The 24,427-nt window shown below is 41.7% G+C and overlaps 1 protein-coding gene across 6 annotated transcripts; it reads right to left on the reverse strand.

Annotated features, from left to right (window-relative positions):
* Positions 1–576: 576 nt before the first annotated feature.
* Positions 577–23,327, reverse strand: LOC107696329 (mucin-2-like). Of its 6 annotated transcripts, none has more exons than XM_016496616.1 (6): positions 23,035–23,327; positions 12,344–13,016; positions 11,859–11,952; positions 5,615–5,672; positions 5,458–5,545; positions 577–5,203 (listed from the first exon to the last, which is right to left on the reverse strand). In XM_016496616.1, the coding sequence occupies exons 2-6, from the start codon at positions 12,912–12,914 to the stop codon at positions 1,674–1,676; spliced, it is 4,341 nt and encodes a 1,446-aa protein (XP_016352102.1). In that variant the 5' UTR covers positions 12,915–13,016; positions 23,035–23,327; the 3' UTR covers positions 577–1,673. The 6 variants fall into 6 exon arrangements, with proteins under 6 accessions (XP_016352102.1, XP_016352097.1, XP_016352100.1 ...); XM_016496611.1 differs by adding an exon at positions 21,657–21,720 and having other exon boundaries at positions 5,458–5,672; XM_016496614.1 differs by having other exon boundaries at positions 5,458–5,576; positions 5,619–5,672; positions 11,859–11,946; positions 23,035–23,326.
* Between the last annotated feature and the right edge of the window lie 1,100 nt (positions 23,328–24,427).

Genomic DNA, 24,427 nt, shown 5'->3' on the forward strand with positions numbered 1-24,427 from the left:
TTCAAAGCAGAGACGAGGAGATAAACTGATAGACATTCACTACATCAAGAATAAATTGTACTTTGGCTAATTTACCTCCAAATATTTTGGATGTAAAATGACTATTTTTGATGGCAGGTGGGTGAAACAAGGAAGGAAGTGAAGAGGAGATGAGATGAGATGAGATTCCATACTGAGAAGAGGAAAAACAAAAAGAAGATTCTCTGGCACACCCAAAACCAAATTAACATTCTGGGAGGATTTGGAATTTTTGTGTTGAGTTTGTGTTTATGCTTTAATGCATAATGATGACAAAAGGTATTTCTTGAAACCCATTAACCAACTCCTTGAGATACCATGCAACCTTGTTGTGCTGGGCTTTCAGGGTGGGGTCCTGTTGTTGAGTTTAGGGGTCATGACATGCTTTAGTAAAGGGGATCATAGACAATGAGCACTGACTGTCATTTCATCAAACATACATCTGGAATAAACACCATTTCAGTAGATATCTGTTCAAAATCAAATACCACAGGAGCACTCAGACGAGAACAGACCATCAAGCCACTCAACATAAAAAACAAACAAACAGGAACAGACAGCATTGCAATGATGTTTAATGGAATTTTGGGAAAAACCTTTTAGTTATTGTGAATCATTAACGTCCAAACATCCCTGGATCATGTCTGGATTCATAGCAAGAATCATTTCTTAATTAGTTGCACATGCACTTCCAATTCTTGTAGAAATGTCCCAGTACTCACAGTACACTAACCTGCGAGCATCATTTTAAGATTTACAAATGCAGGAAAACACTTCAATTTTCATTAATAGAAATAGTCTGTTCCGAAGTACAAATGTCTAACAACTGTAAATGAAAGAATCCAGATCAATCTGATCCCAGTACTTTAAAACACTTAAGTTACGTGCCAATGAGAATCTATGTTATCCTTCACAAAAATGGGCAGCAGTAGCTCAAAACTAACAAAAGACAACCAAAAATGACGTATGACTTGCCATCTAACACTCATTCACCTCCCTATGTCAAACACTGTGAGAGTGAAAAGCTTCTGAAGAATATTTAACCTGTATTTAATGCTAAAACAGTTAGTGCTGGAACACGTTTTAAAAAGAAAGCTGGAATAAGTTTTAAAAGATAGTAAAGCTACTTTTACAGTGCAGGAAAACTGATGTGTGTACAAACATTAAGGAAAGACAGGGATATTAACAAATCAAAAAACAGAAAAAAAAACTAAGTACAAAAAAATGACATTTGATTGGTAAAAACAGTAGGATAAATACAAAGGTAGTTGGAGTCCACCAAGTGTGTTTATTTTTTTGCATTTTTGTCCTTTCATTAAAGGACATCAACTTAACTTAGACTAACATAGCAGGTTCAGGGGTGCCATGAAACGCAGTGTTATTTAAAATACATTCTAATAGAAAATGAGAATAGCTACTGTACATACAGAAATTTAAGCCATACAATCATAACCATCACCATGGTAATAGAAGAACAGAGAGCAGCTCAGACAAAGCTACTATCCCTCACCTGATGGCTCTGCTTTTCTTTCCCCCTTCTATTACATATTTCTATTTATTTCTTTGCTTGTTAACCCCACATTTGGAAGAAATGAAGGACACAGGGTGGGAGAGTGGGGTTTGGGGTAGACAAGGTGCATTCCAAAAGAGGGACTTTATACGTTACCTGCCAGAAAGTTATCAGTCTTATCACATATAGTAGAGTAGTATGGTGGCTGACGGTCAGAATCGTCCCCATGTTGGGGTGATAGGTGCATAGGGGACTCAGGATCCATTTCCTCCATCGCGCCTGGGTCTGTCTTACTGCACAGCATGTAGTGCTCGTCAAACCCAGCATCCCTCTCTGTGGGCTCGCTGATAGGCAGCAAATCCACTGGGCAGCCCAACAAGTCATCACTGTAGGCGGTAGCTGCTGGCAGGGTGAGCTCCTTGATGAAAGAAGGATCCTTGGCCTCTTCCGGAAGCTGCTCTTCATTTTCCAGGCTAAAGATGCCTGGACTCTTTCCACAGCTTTCAGCCATAGAGTGGGCATTGGAGATGGATGCGGAGCAGTCAAAACCGTAGGAGGCCACAGAGTTGGCTGACTGAGGCGTATCACCATCTTCCTCTCCAGTCTGTTCAGGAGCCTCCTCATCTTCCTCCAGGGCAGTGAGGTTGTGGGGGACTGTGGCATTGTCATCAACTGCAACATCAGGGTCATTGATTTGCATCTCACCCTCTGTATCACTGGCTTCATCACCGGAGGTTGATGGTGATGATGGTACAGAGGCTGGTGCTGTTGCGGCATCACCCAGTACTTCGTCAGCTGGCAGCGTTTCTGCCTCTTCCTCCTCCCCATCACCTCGCTCAAGGTGAATACCTAGGTCCTGCTCCATGTCTGTATGCATGGCAGGGACTGGCGTCTGCTGCTTGTCTGATCGGGATTCTACACCTGAGCTGCTGTCATAATCTCGAAGCTCTTCAGGTGTGCTGGTCTCACTGCTGCTATGGGCAGCCAGGGCTGTTCCACTGAGGGTGCTGGACTGGGACATTCCAATGGCAGGAGGAGCCAAGATACCCGACTCCACTGGGACTGAGATACCTGTCTCCTCTTGGATGTCAGGTTGAGGTTCTAAGGTCTGAATCAGGGGTGGACTTGTGTCCAGAAAAGTCTCAGATGGGGATGTGGGTGGTGTACCTGGTTTAGCTGAGAATGTGGTGATTGTGTCTAGGTCGGCTTGGAATTTGGTGAGTGTGTCTGGATCTTGAACTCTTGAATCTGACAGGTTTGATTCAGACAGGGCGAAAGAAGGCTGGGCCCAGGGATCAGAGAATGGATTGGAATGACTCCATGCTGCTGTCAAAAGCATAGATGTTGCTTGAGCAGTGTGACCCATGCTGTTGAGAACTAGATCACTCTCATCTCTGTAATCATCATCATCTTCATCTTCATTACCATCATTTGTACGAACCCCAAGTCCACACTCAGCCATGCCTCTGCGGACCATCTCCACATCTTCACCTGCTTCCTCTAAGTCTTTCTGTTGTTTGAGATGTTCATCATCATGCTCTAATGCCAGATCTATGTCTTCCTTCAAATACTCTTCTTCCTCATCCTCTTCCTCATCTTCACTACCAAATGACTGGATTCCAGGAGGCCCTGTGAATGGTTGTTCCCTGTCTGCCTCGGTTATGGTGAAGTCATCTGTATCTTTAGCACTGCAGCTGTCTTCAGCATTAAAAGGAGATGTCACTTCTGAGTCATGTTTGTTACTGCTGTACATGTCATCTGATTGCATCATACCCCAGTCAGAGCTGGCAAAATCTGCCACCCCCTTTTTAAAGTCAACTTCTTTCTCTGTTTGGGACACTGATTCCTTTATGCCAATCTCTTTTAACTCTTTTTCCTCCTCCTCCTCCTCTTTCTCTTTCTCCTCCTCCTCCTCATCATAGTCTTCATTAATCTCTTCTTCAGCTTTCTCCACTGCCTCTTCTCGTTCTTGCAAGGGGGAGACAGGAGCTGCATTTCTGATGTGATCCCCACTAGTGGAGCCCATCAGATCAAAGTCTTCGATCACATTCTCTGCAGTATAAGGTATCTGTATATCATCCTGACCTTTTTCATCATCCTGTTCACTTTCTTCATCATGCACTCTTTCCATATCCTGCTCCTGGTTCTCTATGGTTGCAGAGCTGGAGTACAGTGAAGAGCTCTGTGCCCATGGTTCAGATGGACCCTGTGTGCTCAGGAAGGGAACTGAACTTGGGAGCTCAACTGGCATGGATGTTGGGCCGGTGGGAGAGGATGGTGGGGACATTACTGTTGTGCCCAGGGGAGACACAGCAGACACTGGCTCCTCTAGACTGACCAAGTCCACTTCAGCAGCCAGCTGAGACATTACATTGTCATCTTTAGAAGTGTCCATGCTCTGGGGGACATCCTGGGGATAGACAAGCTCCGCCTCATAAGAAGTAGGAGAAATAACAGGTGTAAATGTGTCTTCGGGTTCGTCTTCAAAGGCTAGAGGAATGACAGATGAAGTTGTTTCTATAGGTGCCTCATAAGAGGTAGGGGGAATGACGGATGCAGTTGTGTCTTCAAGTGTTTCTTCAGAAGCAGGAGGAATGACAGGTAAAATGGATTCTTCAGGTGCCTCATAAGAGGTAGGGGGAATGACAGCTGTAGTTACATCTTCAGGTGTTTCTTCAGAAGCAGGAGGAATGACAGGTGAAACAGTTTCTTCTCGTGCCTCATAAGAGGTAGAAGGAATGACAGATGTAGTTACATCCTCAGGTGTTTCTTCAGAAGGAGTGGCAGGTGAAACAGTTTCTTCTCGTTCCTCAAAAGGGGTAGGAGGAATGACAGATGTAGTTACATCTTCAGGTGTTTCTTCAGAAGGAATGACAGGTGAAACAGTTTCCTCTCGTACCTCATCAGAGGTAGGTGGAATGGCAGACATAGTTCTGTCTTCAGATGTTTCTTCAGGACTGAAATGTGTAACAGAGTCTTCAGGTGATCCCTCAGAGACAGGAGGAATGACAGGTGTAACTTTGTCTTCAGGTGCTTTCGTAGTGATAGGGGCAATGACAGGTTTGTCAATTTCTTTTGAATCCTCTTTAGAGTCCTCGGAGGAAGCAGGAATTGGAGTTGTAAATGAGTCTTCTAATTTCACCTCAGAGGCAGCAGGATTGACCTGGGTAAACAATTCCTCAGGTGCCTCTTCAGTGGCAACAGGAACAAAAGCTGTGGCTAAGTCTTCAGGTGCTGCCTCAGAGGTCACCATAGAAACAACAGCAGCAGCTGCAGTAGTGGCTGCAACCATAGCGGGTACCATGTCCTTTTTCTCAGCCTCTGTAGCTGCTGCGTCTGCAGGCTGGGAGGCTTTTGGGCCACCCTTCAATGGCTTTGGAGTACTACTGCCAACTGACTTCTTTGGGCTGCTTGTTTTAGTGCTGGGCTTGCTGCCTGTGGTCTTGGGGCTTGCGTTGACCTCCTTGGAAGGTGTTGCTTTGCTCTCCTTGGGTTTACTAGTCTTAACATATGCCCCCTTACTGGAGGTGGTGGGTTTTTTGGAGGCTGATTCTGCCTTGGCAGTGGAGGCTGACTTAGGGGTGTCAGGTTTGGTGGTCTTAGTTGGTGCTGGCCGGGTAAGTGGAGAAGAAGTGGGCTTCTTGGCTGCTGGAGCAGATGACTGCTTACTGACATCTAATGAAAAGAGAACATATAATTCCAACTCAGTATCACAGCTTCAAATAGAAATTAATCTAAGCATTAATACAGGATTAATACTGTAAATTAAATATAAGTATTTTATGAAAATAAAATACAATTAAAAATGGAATATATAAATATTTACCATACATAAAATATCAGTATTCACGTATTACAACACAATATTAGTGTTAAAATAGTTACAAATAAACTATATGCATGTGTTTATTATTCCATGAGATACCCACCTTTCTTGACAGGTGTTGTGGTCTTAGGAGTGGGAGTGCGGCCAGCAGGGGGAGCTGTGGTTTTAGCAGGAGAGGGTTTAGCAGTAGTAGATGGTGTCTTGGGTGTAGCAGTAGTTGGCCTAGATGCAGCTGTAGATGTCTTGCTGGCAGTTGTCTGTGTCCCAGGCTTAGGGGCAGCAGGGGAAGAACGGGCAGCAGGAGCAGAGCCAACAGACCTGCACATAGCAGATGTGACAAGAAATTGAGAAATCATTACAGAGGAAGACTGCGTCAAATCCTAATAACAGGTATGATGAGTAATTAAAAAATGTTCAGGTCTGGCTGCTCCTAGCTTGCGCAACTCTCCGTTGAGCTTTTATGTCCAGCTAGGACAAGGACCTCCTGCATTTAAAAAAGCAGAAGAAAGCTGGAAGAAAAGATCACATAGAAAAGTCCTGATATTAGTGTGTATGGGTTAAAACTGCACTCTCCACTTCTTCTGACATTTCAGTTATTGGTGATAGGTCATATATCCCATTTAAAGCAGTGACTCATGAGTCAAAGCTTTGATTAGTCACAGCACAGAAGGCCTGAAGGATAGACAGGTAGCTCAAGAACACAACATGGAGTTATGTTAACACTAGCAAAAACATTCTTTTCAAGAAATCCCCTTCCCTCAGTTATATACCCATAATGCCTCTGTTCTATCCTGGGGTGCCTGACTCAGTGGTAATACACATGTTCTACCCTGACGGGGTCTAATATCTGTCCACTCTGGTCTAGTATGAGCTCAGCTTAGCACACGGCAGTGACTCAGTACATGTCCAGGTCAAGTCTGAGTAAGATAACCTAGATCCCGTTGGCCTGGCAGGAGCTTTTGATTTCCTCTGTCTACGCTCCACTGCATGTGTCTCTCCTGTTCTAAATAAAGAGCTGACGAGCACGAGGCAGGGTGAGTATCAGTGCAGAAGACACAGTGAGCACCATTTAAATCTTTCATTGTGTTGAGTAAAAATAACCATGCAAATCCCATTTGGGCAAACAGCATGGATCTTGCTAAAACACATGCTCCATAAGTTCCACATTTTGTCTAGGCAAAGTCCACACGGCATGGGCGGGGGTGAGATTCTACAAAATTGTGGTGTCCTACATATCAGGTGAGAGAGCAAACAACCCGCACAAGAGAATGAGAGATCCAGCAGTGAAGGTTCTGGAACAAAGAGGGCACGTCTATAAACAGATAAACCTGACAGAGAAAACCACACATGTATTAATGCAGTGGTGAGTTGTAGCTCTTCGACCTAGTTTCACTTTACAAAAACACCTACTTAAGCACACAACCTGGATTAGGACATTAGTCTTTGAGCCAACTCGATAATTAGACCTGCGTACAGTTCATAAAGAAGCTGTCTGACTGAAGTCTTTGCAGTTCTTTTTTTAACCACATATCCAAATCTAACATTAAAGGTTGGCCAATATATATAATATTATATATTATTTTGTTGGCAATATAAAATATAAATCATTATCATAAAATAGGATGAGCTATAGCCACAAAAATTTACCTGGGTTCTTTATGCTTTTTCTCCTTCACCACATCATCTATTCTCATGTTTAATGACATGATTTTACCAACGTCAAAAAGTCATATTTAGTAGACCACAGTAAAGACACACATCAAGGGACATTCAACGAGTCAACCAGCACTAGGTAGAATGAAAGTAATGACTTTACAGATTATTGGAAATAATCCAAATTTATTTTTTATTGTTTCTAGAATACAGATTTGCATTATAATTAAACCTTCAAAGGAGAGCATGCTATTAGATGATGAGAAGAGAATGATAGCAATATAGCAATAACACTTCATCTTAATCTCAAACATAAAACCGATATGAATAATCTATAGTGACAGGATGACTCAGTATAGGAAGTGAGCACACAGAGATTAGCACAAACATCGTTCTCCTGCAACACAAGAGACAGAGAGTGAGTTAAAGATAGTGCGGTAGAAATAGAATAACAAAAACCTTTTTAGCATTCAGTGAAGGCATACAGTGACCAGGTGCCATGAAGCTCCAAAAAGGCCACTAGTTCATATGATTTGTGCACTATATTATTTAGTACAATAATATTATTATTTTATGGTGCATTAATAGAACACTGGTGGTACATTATAGTCCTTGCAAAAATGTAACAGTCTTTGTCAAATAACTTAATGTTTTGCAGAATAAAGAAAGTGATATGGTCAAAGTCATTCATTTGTGAGTGAACTATTCCTCTAATAGAAAAAACAAACAAATCATCAACAACAAGCCATTGCATCGCAAGCCAAGCATTTTTCTGTCAGATCTGTGCCAGGGTTGGGGGCAAATATAATGCACATTAAAACCCAAAAATGCACTGTAGCTTAAAAACAATCTAAGAACATTTACACATGTGCATTTGCTTTAAGTGCTTCAAGCTAACGGCATGCCATTCGAGCATTTTATAGATAGCTCTTTGATGTTTTGTGAGCAATGGAGAAGCCTGTGGCCTGATTGGCTAATAAACACAGTTTAACTTGCCATTACATTTATGAGTGGCAAAAGTTCCCCTGAAGCCACAGCAGCAGTGAGGAAGAGGACCTCCTCCTGAGCCAGCGACTGGCAGACTATGGCTGATGAGATTTTAATAAGGCACTCTGGCCTGAAGGGACTCTTTAACCTCAATAACGAGGTTCATGTCCCTTCAGGATGAATCCTAATGCACTGGTAAAGCTGTGATTCGGTAGCGTTTGATGAAATTGCATCTACCTCCTGGCACTCACATGCGTGTAAATTTGCTGTGTTAGCTTCATAAAGGCCAACAGTCGTTCATCTGAACAAGATTTGATTTACTTTACCTCAACAGCAAAGATCAACATATTTTAATGTGCAGTGATTTCTTGGCTTGCAGTGGCAAATCTGTCAAATCAAAGATGCTTGACTAATTGGACAATGCATGGACCTGCACCCATTTTGTGTCTTTTATATTGTACCCTGTGAAAAAGACCAAAAATCATAAATATCCAAAAAGGGTTTATATATTGTAAGCAAATTTAAATAGACAATTCCATCTTATTGGAGGTTCTGCTTTTGTGTCCCATGAAATAAAAATGATCACAGAACTATATATTCTTTAAGATTTTCAAAATACAATTAAATAAACTATTCTGACAAAAAAATATAAAAATCATCAACAGGCCACAGCTGGAATGGATAGTGAAGACAAATGTGCAAGTCCAAAGTACAGCCATGTTAAACTTGATGAGCGGGACACCAGCGAACATGCACAGCCTATAAAAATGCAGAAATCTGACAAGCGAAAAACACGTGAAGCACTGCAGCAAAATCAGAATCACTGAAGTGTTATAAACCATCCATCAAGTTGGCTGTTGGGAAACATGCAAGCTCCATTTGGAGATTAGGCTAGATGCAGTGGCTGCAATAAAACATCTCTCTGGAGGCCTGAACTCTAACATGACCTAATGAACGAGAGAAAGCGGGACAAAGAGATACAGAAAGAGAGCAACTCATTTATGAGAAATGACTCAGATGGTTTAGCGTTGGCTGCTGGGCGGGCCCTTTACCAACCAGCCCATAGTTCTTACATCAGTATGACGTAATCATCGTCAGGATGGAAAAAGCTCATTCATTAAGGTTGCCTAAAGAATTCAGTTAATCAAAATGATTCATATTTTTGGCCAGTTCTGTCATGTCTGCACCAGAGTATGTGAGCGGAGCGGAGCGAGTAGTGGAGCGGTGTGATTTTGAATGGAGCGAGAAGCGGATTTTTTTAAAAGTCGGAGCGTCGTAGTTTTCACTTGCTCCAAGAGCGCTCCACTGCCGCTCCATCGCGAGCACAATTCATGCCAACGGACCACTCAAATCAGAAAGAATGTGAAGGTTATGATGACGGCAATGGACATGAGTGGGAAGTTAGTTCTCAAGGACTTTGTTTGTTCCTTCTAGATACTGAATATTTTTGGGGGAAAGCGTGATTTAAACACTTATTCATTATATATACGTTGCAACACTTATTCACACGCAATGCTCTCAATAATGCATTCAAACAAATGTAATCTTACAGTGCTTCTTCATCTGTATCTGATTTCGAATTAGTAGAAATCTGTAAGAAATACAGCAATCCGTAGATAAAATAACGGACTAAAACGTACTTATTTTCATCCTTCACAAACAAAATTTGCACTGCAAAAAGCAGCAATGATAGCCATCTTTAAATGCTGACAACCATGTAATAAGCTTGGCATGTGGTAGGAAAAAGTGTGCACGCTAGTGTTACAATAAGCCACTTTGAAAGTACTCTCCTAGTATTTTTTTTCTTTTAATACATGTTATGAACAGAACTTCTGTGATATTTCAAAACATACTGAAATACTTTAATTAGCTGTAAACTTCCTCAGGGAGCGAAGATGGAGCGGTGTTTCTGATATCAGTGAGCGAGGAGTGGGAAATGGTGAACCCGGAGCGGAGCGATTATTGAATGCTTGGAGAGCGGAGGGGAAATTGTTGCTGCTCCACTCCGCTCACATACTCTGGTTTGCACTTCTGTAATGCAGCTAGCATCCAATGTAGGACTCACACACATCTTTCACTGCTTTTGACATTTTTGCCACTCCGTTTGGTGCCACTAGTAGCAACTGCAATAGATTTTATTTAAAGCTTGAGGTGGCAAACATGCACCATTAATGCCAAAGGTATGTTTTATTTATTTAAAATCCAGTAGGTTCAGCAGATGCAGAATTCCCTGCAGTGCAATCTCTACTGCTCTAGGCAGGACACACACATGGTTGGATGCTTATATGCACACTACACTCTTCACATGCACACAAATGTGAAGAAAAATATGCCACACCCAAAACGGAGTCATATATTACTGGACTGTGAAGCAAATGTTAAATTAATATTAAGGTATTGATATTAATATTAAGACAACAGTTTGTTATGCTGCTCAGCTGTACAAATTTTGACCGAAGTAGCATTAAATATTTGTCAGATCGAAGATACCCAGTGGGTCAAAATAACAAGGAAAATACAAACTCATGTCTGCACTAATTGGATGACAAGAGGCCTTTTCGCTGCTGTTTAGTGTTTGAGCTTTAAGTCATAATGAAGCAGAAGCAGAAAACAAAGGCTCAGGGTGGATTCCCTAGATTATCTTTCCTAAACCCAGTGCTTGAATATACTGCAGTACTAATAGTGTCTAATGTGTTTCTTTTTCCAAGAAGTGTGTGGTGTCGTCTGTGTGCGGGATAGCAGCATTCCTAAACACCATTAATCATGAAATAAACTTCCTGTTCAGCTGTATGACGTGGGAGGAGAGTTTGGACTTTTCTAACAGGAACTGAATAACATCAAATTCTTCTTCTTCTTTTTTTTTTCTTTGTCTATTTGTCTTTTGTTGGGTTTGCCAGGTTATTCTTAAAGTTTTTTTTTTTTATTGTTACCAAGTAAAGCAGCACTTAATTACAGAGCTTCTTGGAACAAGAACCTAAAACATCCAGAAAGAACTTTGACAGACCCACCTTTGTCCATTTTACTTTCTTTAAGAGCACTGGAAGAAACATACTGTACTTTTAAGAGAAGCTAAAGGAAAGAAGGTAATCAATGTCTGTCAAAATCTAAAGAGATAAGCAAAAATGTATGGTTGTGGGACCAAATATCACATTACAAATGTTCACAAAGTCATACAAACATTTCTCCCCTACCCTCACATAAGTCTGAGCTCCTTTACAGGCCTCATGATGTCCCTCATCACCTCTATAAACAAGCAACAAAAAAAACTCCTTCACTGTTCATGGCTGACTGCAGGCAACTCAAATCAGCTCCTGTGAGTTCTATGTTGTGATTCCCAACGTGACTCAGATTGTCTCCCTGCACGATAACCATACTAACATCTTTCTGCATCTATCCAGGATATCTGGAAAGCTGCATCATATCAGCATCTCACCGTGTGAAACTACTGCGGGGGCTGTTGAGACTGTTGGTCTGCTTGTGGAGACTTTCTAAACTCCCTCACAATGGGGAAAGTACAAACTTTTCCCAGTTGAAGAGAGTCTTAAACTCACTGGGGAGAGTCTAAACTCTCTCCCATTGGGAAGAGAGTTCCTCTTCACATTTTTTTGCCAGTTCATTTCCCAGCAAATGAAATGCTTTCCCTTTCAGACTTAGAATTGATGCCTAATGCTTTAAGTATTTAGTGAATGAGGAGTAGTGATTGTCTATGAGAGACATGGACTGCAACGTGAGGCTGTATAAGCAATGCATTAAGGACATCGGAAAAGAATGAGCTACTGAAATGGCCCACATTGCAGAATTCTCATTAACATACCCAGTCTGGGAGCTTCTGTTTGTGACATTCCCACCCAATGAGCTGCTCACCTGGTTGTCTTGGCGACAGGTGGCCTATCAGGTTTGGGAGAGCCAGTGATACTGGTCTTAGTGGTGGACGCAGTGGCGGGTCTTGGAGCTGGAGCTGGAGTGAAGGATGATGTGAAGGGTTTTTAAGAGCATTAAAACAAGAAGACAAATACAGACAGTTAATCTGAAAGTTTGATAATATGCTACATCCGAATTTCTCTCCTGAAAATGACACTAAAATATAGCCTATATCAGGGGTCTGCTGATGCTGGAGAGCTACTGTCCTGCAGAGTTCAGCTCCACCCCCAATCTAACACACCTGATACAGCTAATCAAAGTGCTCAGGGTTACTTTAAAAATACAGGCAGGTGTGTTGGAAAAGGGTTTGAAGTCTAAAGGAATTGGGAGACCCTGGCCTACATTGAACTAATGCTGGGGGGCACTTCTTGAATGTGGTTGGGAACCACTGCTGTAATCAATAAGCTCAGATTATACTTTTGACTTACCTGTAGTTTTTGGTTTAGACTTCAGACCATTAGCTGGTGCAGCAGGGGCTTTCTTGATGAGCTGTGCTGCCCCTGTTGTCTTCACACCATTGGCTGGAGCACTGGCAGGTCTCGCCATCCCCACAGACTTTTTCTCAGCCACCTTGTTTGTGGTCTTGGTTGTGGGTGCAGGAGTAGAGCTGACTGTTTTTTTAGTGGCAGCAGTGGTTGAGGTTTTCTTCTCCAGGCCTGCTGTGATGGTCTTTTTGGTGACGCCATTAGCTTGCGACTTCTGTGCCCCGTTTATCAGACGACCTTGGCCAGTGGTGGGACGGGAGCCGGTTGTAGATGTCTTGGTTCCAGAGGTGGGTGTCTTTGTTTTTGCAGGAGCCTTCGTCTTAGCTTTTGGATCCCCAGACTTGTCCTTTCCAGTCTTGTTGGTTGCCTCTGTTTGCTGTGGTTCACCTTCTGTTTGCGTTGCAGGCAAAGCCTGGTCCTGAGCTTCGCCCACTGGCGCCACTTCGACCGCAGGACCTGCATTTAATGCTTCCATTGGCTCCATTGTTGCCGTGTCAACACCATCCGGTTTCATCTTGTCCTAGTCCTGGAGGTCCGTCTCAACAGAAGAGGAATCAGGAATCCAGGACTCAGTCCACTAATTGGAGTCTATTGCTATCAGATGGCTATGGTTGACCTGAAAACAAGAGCAACAAGAGTTGTAGTCTGATCCGAGACTTCAGACAATAAACAAACAACAAGTATGAACAAGAGAGAAGTCTGTACCCCCTCTCACTGGCAGACAGACCTAAGAGAACAATCAGATAAAGAATCAGGTCTGATTAACATACAAACGCTAAGAGAAACTGCTTAAGAATGAGATTAGGATTGAAGTAAAAAGCGTGCTGTGCAGAGGGAAAACAACAGCTGATTCAGAGTTCAGAGCTTGTGGATCTGTTTAAACTGTAACCAAAATGAACTAAAGCCACATAAGAAGCAGTTGCCAGCTAATAGGAGTGGTGGTTGGTGTAAGATTACAGCTGTCACTAATACAGTTTTACGGATTCAAATGCAGTTTTACACTTGGAAAGGCATCTATCATAAGATTATTTTGGTGCTAATTCATGTGTAAAAAATTCTCTGGGTTTTCAAAACCCTTTGGGGGAATTCCTAATTGCTAACTACTAGCAAAGCAGCAACGCCAGATGCATTACCCACAATGCTTTACTAAAGCAGATGTCGTTTGCATGATTTAAGAGCAGCAGCTCCAAAGCAAAGTTCATACAGTGGAAGAGGCCAAAGAGAGGAAGTGGCTTGGCTCAAGGAAGCATGGGAAAAAAAACAATGGAGTAAGTCAACAAACACTGAAAATGCTCACTCATAAAGTGGACCTCAGTGTCACAGGACACTTCGTCCACATTATATTCCAGAGCTGCAGAATCTCCCTGATTCTTTCTGAGGTCGACATTCATTCCTCCACCCTCGGACTCATTCTGCCCATTACAAAATCTCCTCAGTTACTCCTCACACAGATGGTCCAGGCAGCTGAGCATCCCAAATTAGAGAAACTGGGGGGAGGGGGACAGAGAGAGTGATGGAAAAGAGAGAAAGCCAAGGGGAAAGAACCCATTCCATATATGCTGCCAGATATGAGAAAATAGAGATGAGAAGATATATTGTCTTGACAGCGATCAATCTATGGCCATTGGTTGCTGATAGGAATTATGCACTTGAGAACATTAACAATGACCACATTGACTTGCAAACAACTGTACCCATGGCAAATGAGCAATAGTATTTGTGCCAAATGGGGGAACTCTGGACATTAGGGTTTTTTCAGACCTGCAGATCATTTGCTCCGTTCCGAAACAGGGACTTCAACTGTTACAACTGTTTAATTGTTTCTTCTTGGTTCAATTCAGTTTTTAACTATGATAAATAACGTTTTTATGTAACACATCCCCATTATGAATTATGATACAGCTTGGTTCGTTGGTCTTTTGTGTGGGATTGCTTTTTCACCCCAACTGAACCAGTCATTTTCAATCAGGCTGAGACACCTTATTCAGGTGATCTCGGACTGATTATTTTGTGAGGATTCAAGTGCAATTGCCATGTTTATATGTGCCTAAATGAACCAAACTAAGAGAGAAAATGTGCCAATATCTGAAACAAACTAGCCAGATGTGAAAACGTTCTTAGAGAAGGAAGAATCTGAGCCGCTCAAGACAACAAGTTACACACTCTGGGACAAGATACCTGCTTAGTTTTATATTATGCAGTCATAAAAATGAATAATACTGTCAGATTAAATAACGTACTAGTTAGTAATGAAGACTATCAAAGATTTTAAGTCTTTTAGACAAACACAACCACATGCAACATCACTTCCACTTCAGAGACCTCAAGGGCTATTCTTTCTCTTATGAAAAACAACTCCTCTAGAAATACAGGCTTTGTTGTATCCGCTTTACCCCTCCTGACTCTTTTTTTTTCTTCTGCGATTGATCCTGTTTAGAATGATAGATGAAAATCAGCCTGTGAGAATGTCAGGTGGTGGAGAGCTGATGAGATTAAAAGGGTAAAATAGCCTTGTTCCGAGAAGAAAACACGCACACCGTCACAACGCCTTATGACCTTAATGATCCTACTGAGGGTTATAGACTGCTTCCTCTGCGTGTAAACAACAGTGACCCTGGAGGGTCAGAAGCCTATGGTGTCCATCTTATTCTGGGGGGAAGATCTGACCTCTGCTAACTTCTGATGACCTCTATTCTACAGAGTGGCTGATGTCAACAGGCAAGTATGAGAAAAAGCATATGAAAATTAAATAATCAAAGTTTGAGGCAAGTGGACAGGGGGAAATGCATTTACATATACATTTATCTGAAGCACCAACTAGAGATATTTCTACAGCCATAGCTTTATTTTTTATGATATAGAATAACCTTATTTTATGTTAACAAATCATATTTCTTTAATTATCCCTCATTAAGTCTTGTTTTTATTGAAAAACATACAGTTCCTGCAACCTCTGGATCACAAAATTAACTGGCTAATTTAGGTTATTTAATATAACATGTCAATATTCCCAGTTTGTGTTTGAAAAACACCAGTTTTGTCATAATTACAGCAGAAATACTAAAAATGTCTAAATTAATTTGAGAACTACTGCTTTAGGAAACCTAATGGCTAAATAAAAAAGTGCAACAAAATCAAGGTGATATTCAAAATGTCACCTAATATTGTACACATATATATATATATATATATAGCCTTAGTGAGCACAAGAAACCAGAAAAGGTAGGTGTGGAGGCTTTGTGACCTTACAAACATAAGACCCATCATACCTACAAACCCTCTTACCAGCAAACCCTCTTACTGGCACTCCGTCACTCTCAGGGACGAACCTGCATATGCCTAATGCCTCATCCAATTATTGTAACCAATCCCGGTGGAGGAGCCAAATGCTCCTGAAGGGATGACTCTGCGAAGCGCTCATCCTCCAAAGACCCACATATGATGTAAACAAATACTGCAGACACGCTGCACACCTTCTAGAGGCAGCATTTTGGCAAGTCTCCAGCGATGGTGCATCAGTCTTTAAATTGTCCCGTCGCAGAACCTCAGATCACCCCCATGCTAATGGGGTCATTGTAACAGCAAAATGCACTTTGGCCTCTTTATCCGAAGTGCAAGCACAACAAGGCCTTGTGCATGCATGCATGCATATCTAAGTGCTGCATTGTGCCTTAAAAAGCCCCCCATGTGCAAAGCTTCCTTCTCACAATCAGCTAACCACTGTGGCACAGCAGGTGCTAACAGGCTTATGCCATCTTAGCTTTAGCCAGTTGGGGCCAAACCGACATGTCTAATAACTGGAGAACAAGAAAAAACAAACAAACCAGCAAACTGCATCTTAATGGCTCACTATAAGAAATCGTTTTTTCCCTCCAAATTACAATCAATGGAGAGACTGTGCCAGGATGAAGTGCAAATTTGCACACCACAGAGATGCTGCATGAATCTCATGGCTTCTCCCAGGCCATTTGCATACACTAGGGACGCCGTTGTTGGCCTCTTATTTGGCGTTTGGTCAGAGTACGGACTAATCAGCAGTAATTTGTCACTGTTTAGGCTTTCACATATTAAGTCTGTCTTGCCAATACCCCATTGTGCCTCCACAGAGATAATGCACACTCAAAAAATATTTATTAAACATATTTTTTTAATGTGTGTCTGACATATGCATCATATTAAGTTTACTCGTTTGTTTATTTTTTATTCTGTAATAAAAATGAAATTTTAAATGCAATTCAAATACATAAATCTTAAAATTCTGACCTAAATATATTGAGTGCAGCATCTTTATACACCCTTCCAAACCCCCCTTTTGCTTGAACCCTCCGGATGTTGCAGAAGTTTCCCTCCACCCCCGTCTCTCACTCTAAAACAAGGGAACACTGGATCTATTCAGAGGCGACCACCACCACAAAGGGCCACCGGGACTCAGTTTGCTGGTTGAGGAAGAAACACACTACTGTGCTGCTTTGAAGGGTAAAAGGTCAATGAGTTTGAGAGAGAAAGGGCAATCAAATTCATCAGGTACCTGATTCTGAACCCTAAGAATAAAGCAAGAATAAACCTCACCTCAGGTCCATAAGCTAATAAAATCCATTAAAAACCACAGCAGTGAGGAACCGAATACAACTATAAATTGATTTGCAGGGCACATTAGTGGTGAATGTCAAATGTATTTTGATGATAAATTCTATTTAAATTGATAGCTTTGCTCACTGCGAGTTATTTAAGGGTCTTTTGTTTCCTCTGAAGAATGCGAGCAAGTCTTTTTTATAAATTTGAATCTTTACTAACATTCTTCCTCCATTTTTTTTATTTTATTGTCTTACGTATCCCAGGCTAAATTTAAGAATTAAATGCTTTTGCCTGTTGTGTCTTGCCTTAAAAACTGTAAAAGTTGTGTTTGTTGCAATATCAGTAACAATGCAGTCTACAGTACAAAATTAATCACAAAAATGTACTTCAAACTCTCTATTCATCATATAATGCCTTCTCTACAGCAGTGCACGCAAAAGACTGTCTGAAGGTGTGACTGGGGTCTGCGTCACAGAACCGCTTTCATGAGTCCATGAATAGCCCATTGGCTGTTGGTGTCAATAACACAAACAAAATTACATAATAGCACTCAACAGTGGACAGCGTCTTAGACGCATCTGTGTGGAGATACTGGTCCCCTCTCTATCTACTGATCACATGACTCTGAACGGCCCATTATACAGAACACACACGCCGAGATGAAGTCGAATGGCCTGAGGCGCATTGCAATGAAACAAGTCACCAAAGAAGGGATTGTTGGGGTGGCGGCCCTCGCGGAGGAGTGAAAAGAGGATAGACACACATGGAGGCACATGACAGGACCGCTGCTGTCCAAGCTGACAAAAGCCACTTTAGTGCCCCTGCTGTCGAGATTGCGATCATGGCCAGCGCATTCACAAAACACCCTTCGCCAAAGGTCGGGAAGCTGCTCTGTCCAACTCACAAAAACAAACAGGTCGGCCTATTCTACAGAACAATCCATAGGGGACACAATCGGAACGAGGAAAGGAAGGTAGTGACGTCAGGCTGTAAGAAACCGCTTTGAGACCATTACCCTCAGAATGGAAACAAAACCAGTGGTAAACTGAGACTAAACTAGTTGTGATTGAAGAATTTTTTTTTCTGCCCGAGGCACCAACAGCTTGTGTGGCAGATGCCTGGACAGCATCCAGAGGTGAAAAGGAGGTAATCCTTGTACTGTAAGGAAGATTTACATAAGTTTTCTGGAACATATGCTACTTCAGGGCATGAGACACTCGACAACTCTCTGGGATAAAAAAGATAAGTGACCTACACAAGACCGCTTAGAGACCATTTTCACCGGATACATACTTGTGTTCTGTCTTATGGTGAAAGGAAAAGCTACTGCGCTTTCATGCAAAAAGTTTGCCTTCCCCCAAAAAAATTTGTGTTCATTCACAAAAATGTTGCCTTACCCCCAAAAAACATTGAGCTCTCTTGCAATGCTTTTGCTTTCCCCTAAGAAACTTTGCGCTCTTTTGCAAAACATTTGCCCACCCCAATAAAATGTTACATCCGCTTGCAAATCTTTTGACTTCCCCCAAGAAACTTTGCCCTCCCTCACAAAACTTTTTGCATTGTCTTTCAAAACTTTCACCTTCCCCCCAAGAAACTTTGTTTTCATTCAGTAAGCGTTTGCCTTCCCCAAGAAACTCTGTTCACTCACAAAAATTTTGCCTTGCCCCAAGAAACTTTGCACTATCTTGCAAAATGTTTGCCTTCTCCCAAGGGAACTCCCTTTTTTGCCATCTAACCACAAAATATATAGCGCAGTACTGAAAGTCATTGACATGTTAGTGTAATAAAGAAACATGCACAAATGACCAACTAAAGTTTAAGCACAAAAAGCTAATAAATTTGGAAATAAACAAACATAAACAATCTTTCTGCAGTTTTTTTGTCTAATGTATGACTAGGTCTGCTCCAGCACATCTGTCTGTAATTATTGAGTTCTTCTGAAGACCTTTATAAGCTGGTTCAGGTGTGTTTGATCAGAGCTTGATCTGAACTTTGCAGGAAGATAGATATCCAAGAGCAGAATTGGGCATCCCCGGTCTAGTGGTTTGTGAACACAAGAGCACAGCCGGTGTAAACGGCCCCTAAAACAGCACCATAATTTGCTTAAATGCAATAAAGCAGTGTCAGAGTAGGGTTGCATGACTGAAAGAGCTGGTACCAGCACCTCTGTTCACTCATTGAACAGCAGCAGGAAACATCAAACCATCGGCAGACCAACACGGTCCCCTGGGGACAGGGAGATTAACACATGACAGAGCTTGTTAACTCGGGACAAAGTATGATGCTAATCCTTTGCGATCCTCCGACGGACACCCACAGAACGGGATGCACACAGGACACGGGCCAGATATAGGCACCAGCCAGCATGCCATGCCACCTGGCCAAGAGAGTAAGAGGAGAAATGGTGAGACGAGATGAGATAAGATGGATATTGATCATTGAGAGAAAGTGCAGGGGTCGCAGCACAGATGGGAGAGTTGAACAGTGCATTAGCAGAGCATGTGGGCCCACTGAAATTGGTAGGTTTTGGGTGTAAAGGGGCCTTTTAACTAATTTGTAATTCAAGGAGCTGCTTGAATTACTATTATCTTTTATCTACTGGGAGCACAAAAAAGCTAAAAAGCCAAATTACATAGGAGCTGATAAAAACCAGCTGGTGGGGTTCGATCAATGACATCTGATAGTGTGTGTTTGTTTGTGACAGCATGGCCACAAATGTCATCTGCAGCAGACAAAAGTTTTTTTCTTTAGGAAATATCAAAATCTAGTTTATTTTTACTTCCATTGGGAGTTTGGATGCATCATAAATTGCTGACAAACTGCAGATTTTATGAACACCTTGAGGTTGATGCGGAGAGAAAATTTGTAAGTTGGCATTGTTCACTGCATGGAGGCCTGCGGCATCAAGACACCTAGTTTTCAGGACAGATTATTTTAATATGGAATTCAGACACTGCAGGGATTCTTACATAGGGTTGCTAAAAGGTGGACAATTTTCAATAATTCAGAAATTTTTTTTGAATATTCCAGGGATTTTTGGAAAGTTTCCGGAAATCTTCCACCCCTTTGCAACCCTATTCTTACAGCATGTGAACTTTAACCTTTATAAAAACATCAGGTCAATACATCCATCAGTAAACCGCAGCACCCAAATGCAATCTGTGATACCCTCACAGACACCATTCACTGAGTGACATCTGCCAAGACTGGAACAAAGGATACTCAACCAAAATGCACCAAGAAAGGACTGCATGCCTGCTCTGATAAAATGTTGCTCCAGACGGAGATTAACACAGCAATAGTGCTACAACTGCACAGCAGACATGTTTACAGAAAGCAGAAGCGTAACCACAAAACACTCTCCACTAAAAGGTGGACAATTTTCAATAATTCAGAAATTTTGGAAATTTTCTAGGATTTTTTTTGAATATTCCAGGGATTTTTGGAAAGTTTCCGGAAATCTTCCACCCCTTTGCAACCCTATTCTTACAGCATGTGAACTTTAACCTTTATAAAAACATCAGGTCAATACATCCATCAGTAAACCGCAGCACCCAAATGCAATCTGTGATACCCTCACAGACACCATTCACTGAGTGACATCTGCCAAGACTGGAACAAAGGATACTCAACCAAAATGCACCAAGAAAGGACTGCATGCCTGCTCTGATAAAATGTTGCTCCAGACGGAGATTAACACAGCAATAGTGCTACAACTGCACAGCAGACATGTTTACAGAAAGCAGAAGCGTAACCACAAAACACTCTCCAAAAAAAGAACTCAGAACGCAACAAACCCTTCAAATGACCACAACTGCAACACAATATCCCATTCTAACAGAGCCAACTGTCCACTACGACAACTGCTCAGCCCCTAGGGTGCTATCTTTACTGGAGGAGGGAGCGCTTCATTATGAGAGAATTATCAGAAAATGACAGATGACACAGGGAAACCACTGTAACTGCATCTTGGGACAACAACAAGTGTTCACTGCACTTTTTAAAAATTAAGGTTCAAAATGGGGGGTTTTGTAGCGATGCAACAGAGGAAGTGTCAAGAACATTTTAAAAATCTAAAGAAACTTTTTTCACTATAAATAATTTTTTGTCCAATGAAAAGGATCCATGGATGATAAAGGTTCGTCATGGAACCATTGATGCCAATAAAGAAGCTTTATTTTTAAGAGAGTACAGCGAGCAAGCAAATGTTAGTGGGCCAAATAATGCAAAGTCACATTCACTTATGTCACTTCAGATAATCATAAACAAGAATCTGACCTTTCTGATGTCATTTGCTGTGATTTCTTCTCTAGCGAGTCCCACCCCCATTCCTCATACAGTCACTACCCATCATGCCATGACACATTTGTAATTGCTGGCAATGCCTCCCTCCAAGAGCCTAATCCCTGTAGGCTGGAGTTAGACAGCCACAGCATTGTATCAGGATCATGAATATGAACAATGAAAGTCAAACAAAAATGGATCTGAAATAATTAGAGAGATTTGTTTGCTATAAATTTTAGCAGTGACTCGCATATTCTGAATTTATATACACCGACAGCTTAAAATAGTCTGTATTACTAAAATGATCTCTCATTTAGACATATATATATATATAACTAATATTTAATTCGTCCCATAATAATACACAAAATACCAAACAAAAGCAGAAGAGATAGACCTGAAGAACCCTCATTGGAGCGGTGAGATGGTGGCCGCAGATGGTTGAGGCATCCGTCTTAAACCTTTTGTTTGCCGAGAAGAGAGAAGGGAACTATTAAGCAAGACTGCAAGCATGAACTGACTTACAGAGCCAAGATTTAGCAGCAGGAAAAGCCAAACCAAGCCGCACCTGCTTGGAAACGCATAATTTTGACTCGAGTTGTGCATGCAGGGAGCAAAGCCAAGAAACCACCCTGTTGATTTGCATTGTTCCTAAACCACGACTTTTTTTATGAGGAGAAACATCAATACTTCACAGTACACCATTGAATGATATCGAGCTGCTGGTTGTTACCTGGTCTGTATCTCTCAGAAATGGACAGGGTTTGGACAGATAAACTGCACCAGCGGGCGTGTATTTTGGCAGGTTGGGTCGTTTAATTAATTCCTGCAGTAGCCTATTATTATGAGGTCTGATACACATTCTAATTCGGTAAAAAAAAAAAAAAAACACAGATAATCATATATATATTCGTTTTTAAATATATAAAATGAGTAGGGGACTGTATTTTATATTACATTATGATATTTGGCCAATACGATCCAGTACAATATAGACTACACATAGCCTACCGGCAAATTCAGTCACTGTAATACATTGTATTTGGACCGCGGCGGGTTTTATATTATACGCCTATAGACCGGGTCGATACTGAATGGGCCGAAAGGGTTAATATATTATAGGAACCGGGCGGCTGAATATATTGAATGTGGGGCGGCCGGGCGGGTGGAGGAGGCGCAGAACAAAAGACTCGAGCGAACGGACTAGTGGAAAGTTGCACTGCTGCGAAACACACAAAACACACAACATGTAGAAAAACGGTATTATAATTTCTTCTCTTTCATCTGTCAGTGCAATATGTTTTCTGAACGACTGTCCGAGATTAAATTCGGTCACAGTTACGAGTGGGTTTGCCGTCACCGCCCAGACATCCACCATTGAAACGGACACAAAGGATGAACAAGGCAACACGGAATAAAAAGAGACAATCTAAGCCGGTTAACAAGTAGTAAAAACGCTAAACTAACTAAACCGGTTGCGTGTGGTAGATTTAAGGCTATAGGCTAAATCAAACCGGTGTGAAACCTGATCGCTTCAGTGGCATTTTATCTGATCTCATTTATTCCGCTGGTACTTCTATTATAATGACCGGGGTTAACTCATAAATATTCATTTACATATCAATGCATGCAGTCGTAAATCATGCTGTTGAATGAAAACCATTTCTTAAACTGACACTGACATTAATTCTTTAGTTTAATTAGTTGTGACACAGTGAAAAACGCTTTTAATGAATCGCTGGTTCTTTTTAGGATCGGCACTCAGATAATCTTACCAATTCTATAGCGCTTTTCCTCCAGCAACGCCCAGCCGGTACTCGCGTCTCCTCCCGTTTTTCCCCAAGCGGAACCCGGCGGGCAGCACTGTGAATCGAGAAAACCCGGCAACAAATGTTAAAAGTAATAAAATAAAAACAGGTAGACTGGAGCTCTGACGGAGGCTGTTTGGAGCAGACTGACTGTCTACCGGGGATAAAAGAGATGCGTGTCTCCTGGCAGCAGAGAATGAAACGACGCTCGGCGATCCGCGCACGCACGCGAGAGGGAGCGTTGAAAAAGATGAAAAGCGCGAGCGGCTTCGGTTTCTCCCGCCCGTGACCAATCAGCTCTCAGACAGAGGTTTATGCAAATGAGGGATGATGTCATCGCACAGGCTCCCCCCGCGTCCTTTCTTTACGCGCCGTCGCTCTTCTTTTCTGTCGCCTCGGACCCCATCCCCTGCCCCCATGTGCCCACCCCCCACGCCCGCGTTCCCGCCGTTTCTTTTCACTTTCATTTGTGCACACAAGAGAGCAAGAAACACAGGCAGGGCTAACTAAAACTTAAATACTCAACATTTTTGTTTCTTGAAATAAACTTAACTGAAATAATGAAAATATTACAAAAAGCAAACGTATTTCACTTGGTTGACAGGCAACATTTCAAATTTTCGTTTAGTTTAAGTTGAAGTATTCAAATTATTACAATTAAAACTAAAATACAAATTAATAAAACGTATCATGACATATTAAAACAATAAAAATGACAAAAACATACCAAATATATTAAAGGGGTCATATGACGCGATTTCAATTTTCCCTTTCTCTTTGGAGTGTTACAACCCAGCATGCAATAGCCATCATTTCAACGTCTCGGTTAAGTATAGACCCGATATAGTCCGGCTATGTGTAACCCACGTCTAGCCCAAATAACCTTGAATTTGGTTTCATGTCGTTTTTTGGCAAAATAACTTGTGAGATGTATGATATTCCATCATGTAAGCAAAGTCAACGGCGTTTACAAGGTGTTTGGTTTCATTTCTTTGACATGTTCAATACTTAGCCTGTGCGTAGCCACGATTTAGCTCGTAGTCAGAGCGGCTATCTGTAGCCCACTTATAGTCAAACCTGATTCACTGTAGCTTTTGGCCAGGCAGCGCATGAGATGGTTGATATCCCATCATGTTTGCAGTGTCAATAATATCTACAAAGATATAAGTGTCATTTCATGGCATGGTCTATATGTAGCCACGATTTCGCTCTAAATTGGACGGGCTACGTGTAGTCTGCTTTTAGCCCACCTGGCGAAATCGAGGCAAACTGTGGTCTAATTTTAATGGCTTGGCTATAGCCCTATACCAGTAACCAGACCAGCGATGAGCATAGCCAAAATAGCCTTAAAATTGTTTAC

This window comes from Sinocyclocheilus anshuiensis, unplaced genomic scaffold (assembly GCF_001515605.1).
Source record: "Sinocyclocheilus anshuiensis isolate Anshui unplaced genomic scaffold, SAMN03320099.WGS_v1.1 scaffold62, whole genome shotgun sequence".
NCBI classification, from domain to species: Eukaryota; Metazoa; Chordata; class Actinopteri; order Cypriniformes; family Cyprinidae; genus Sinocyclocheilus; species Sinocyclocheilus anshuiensis.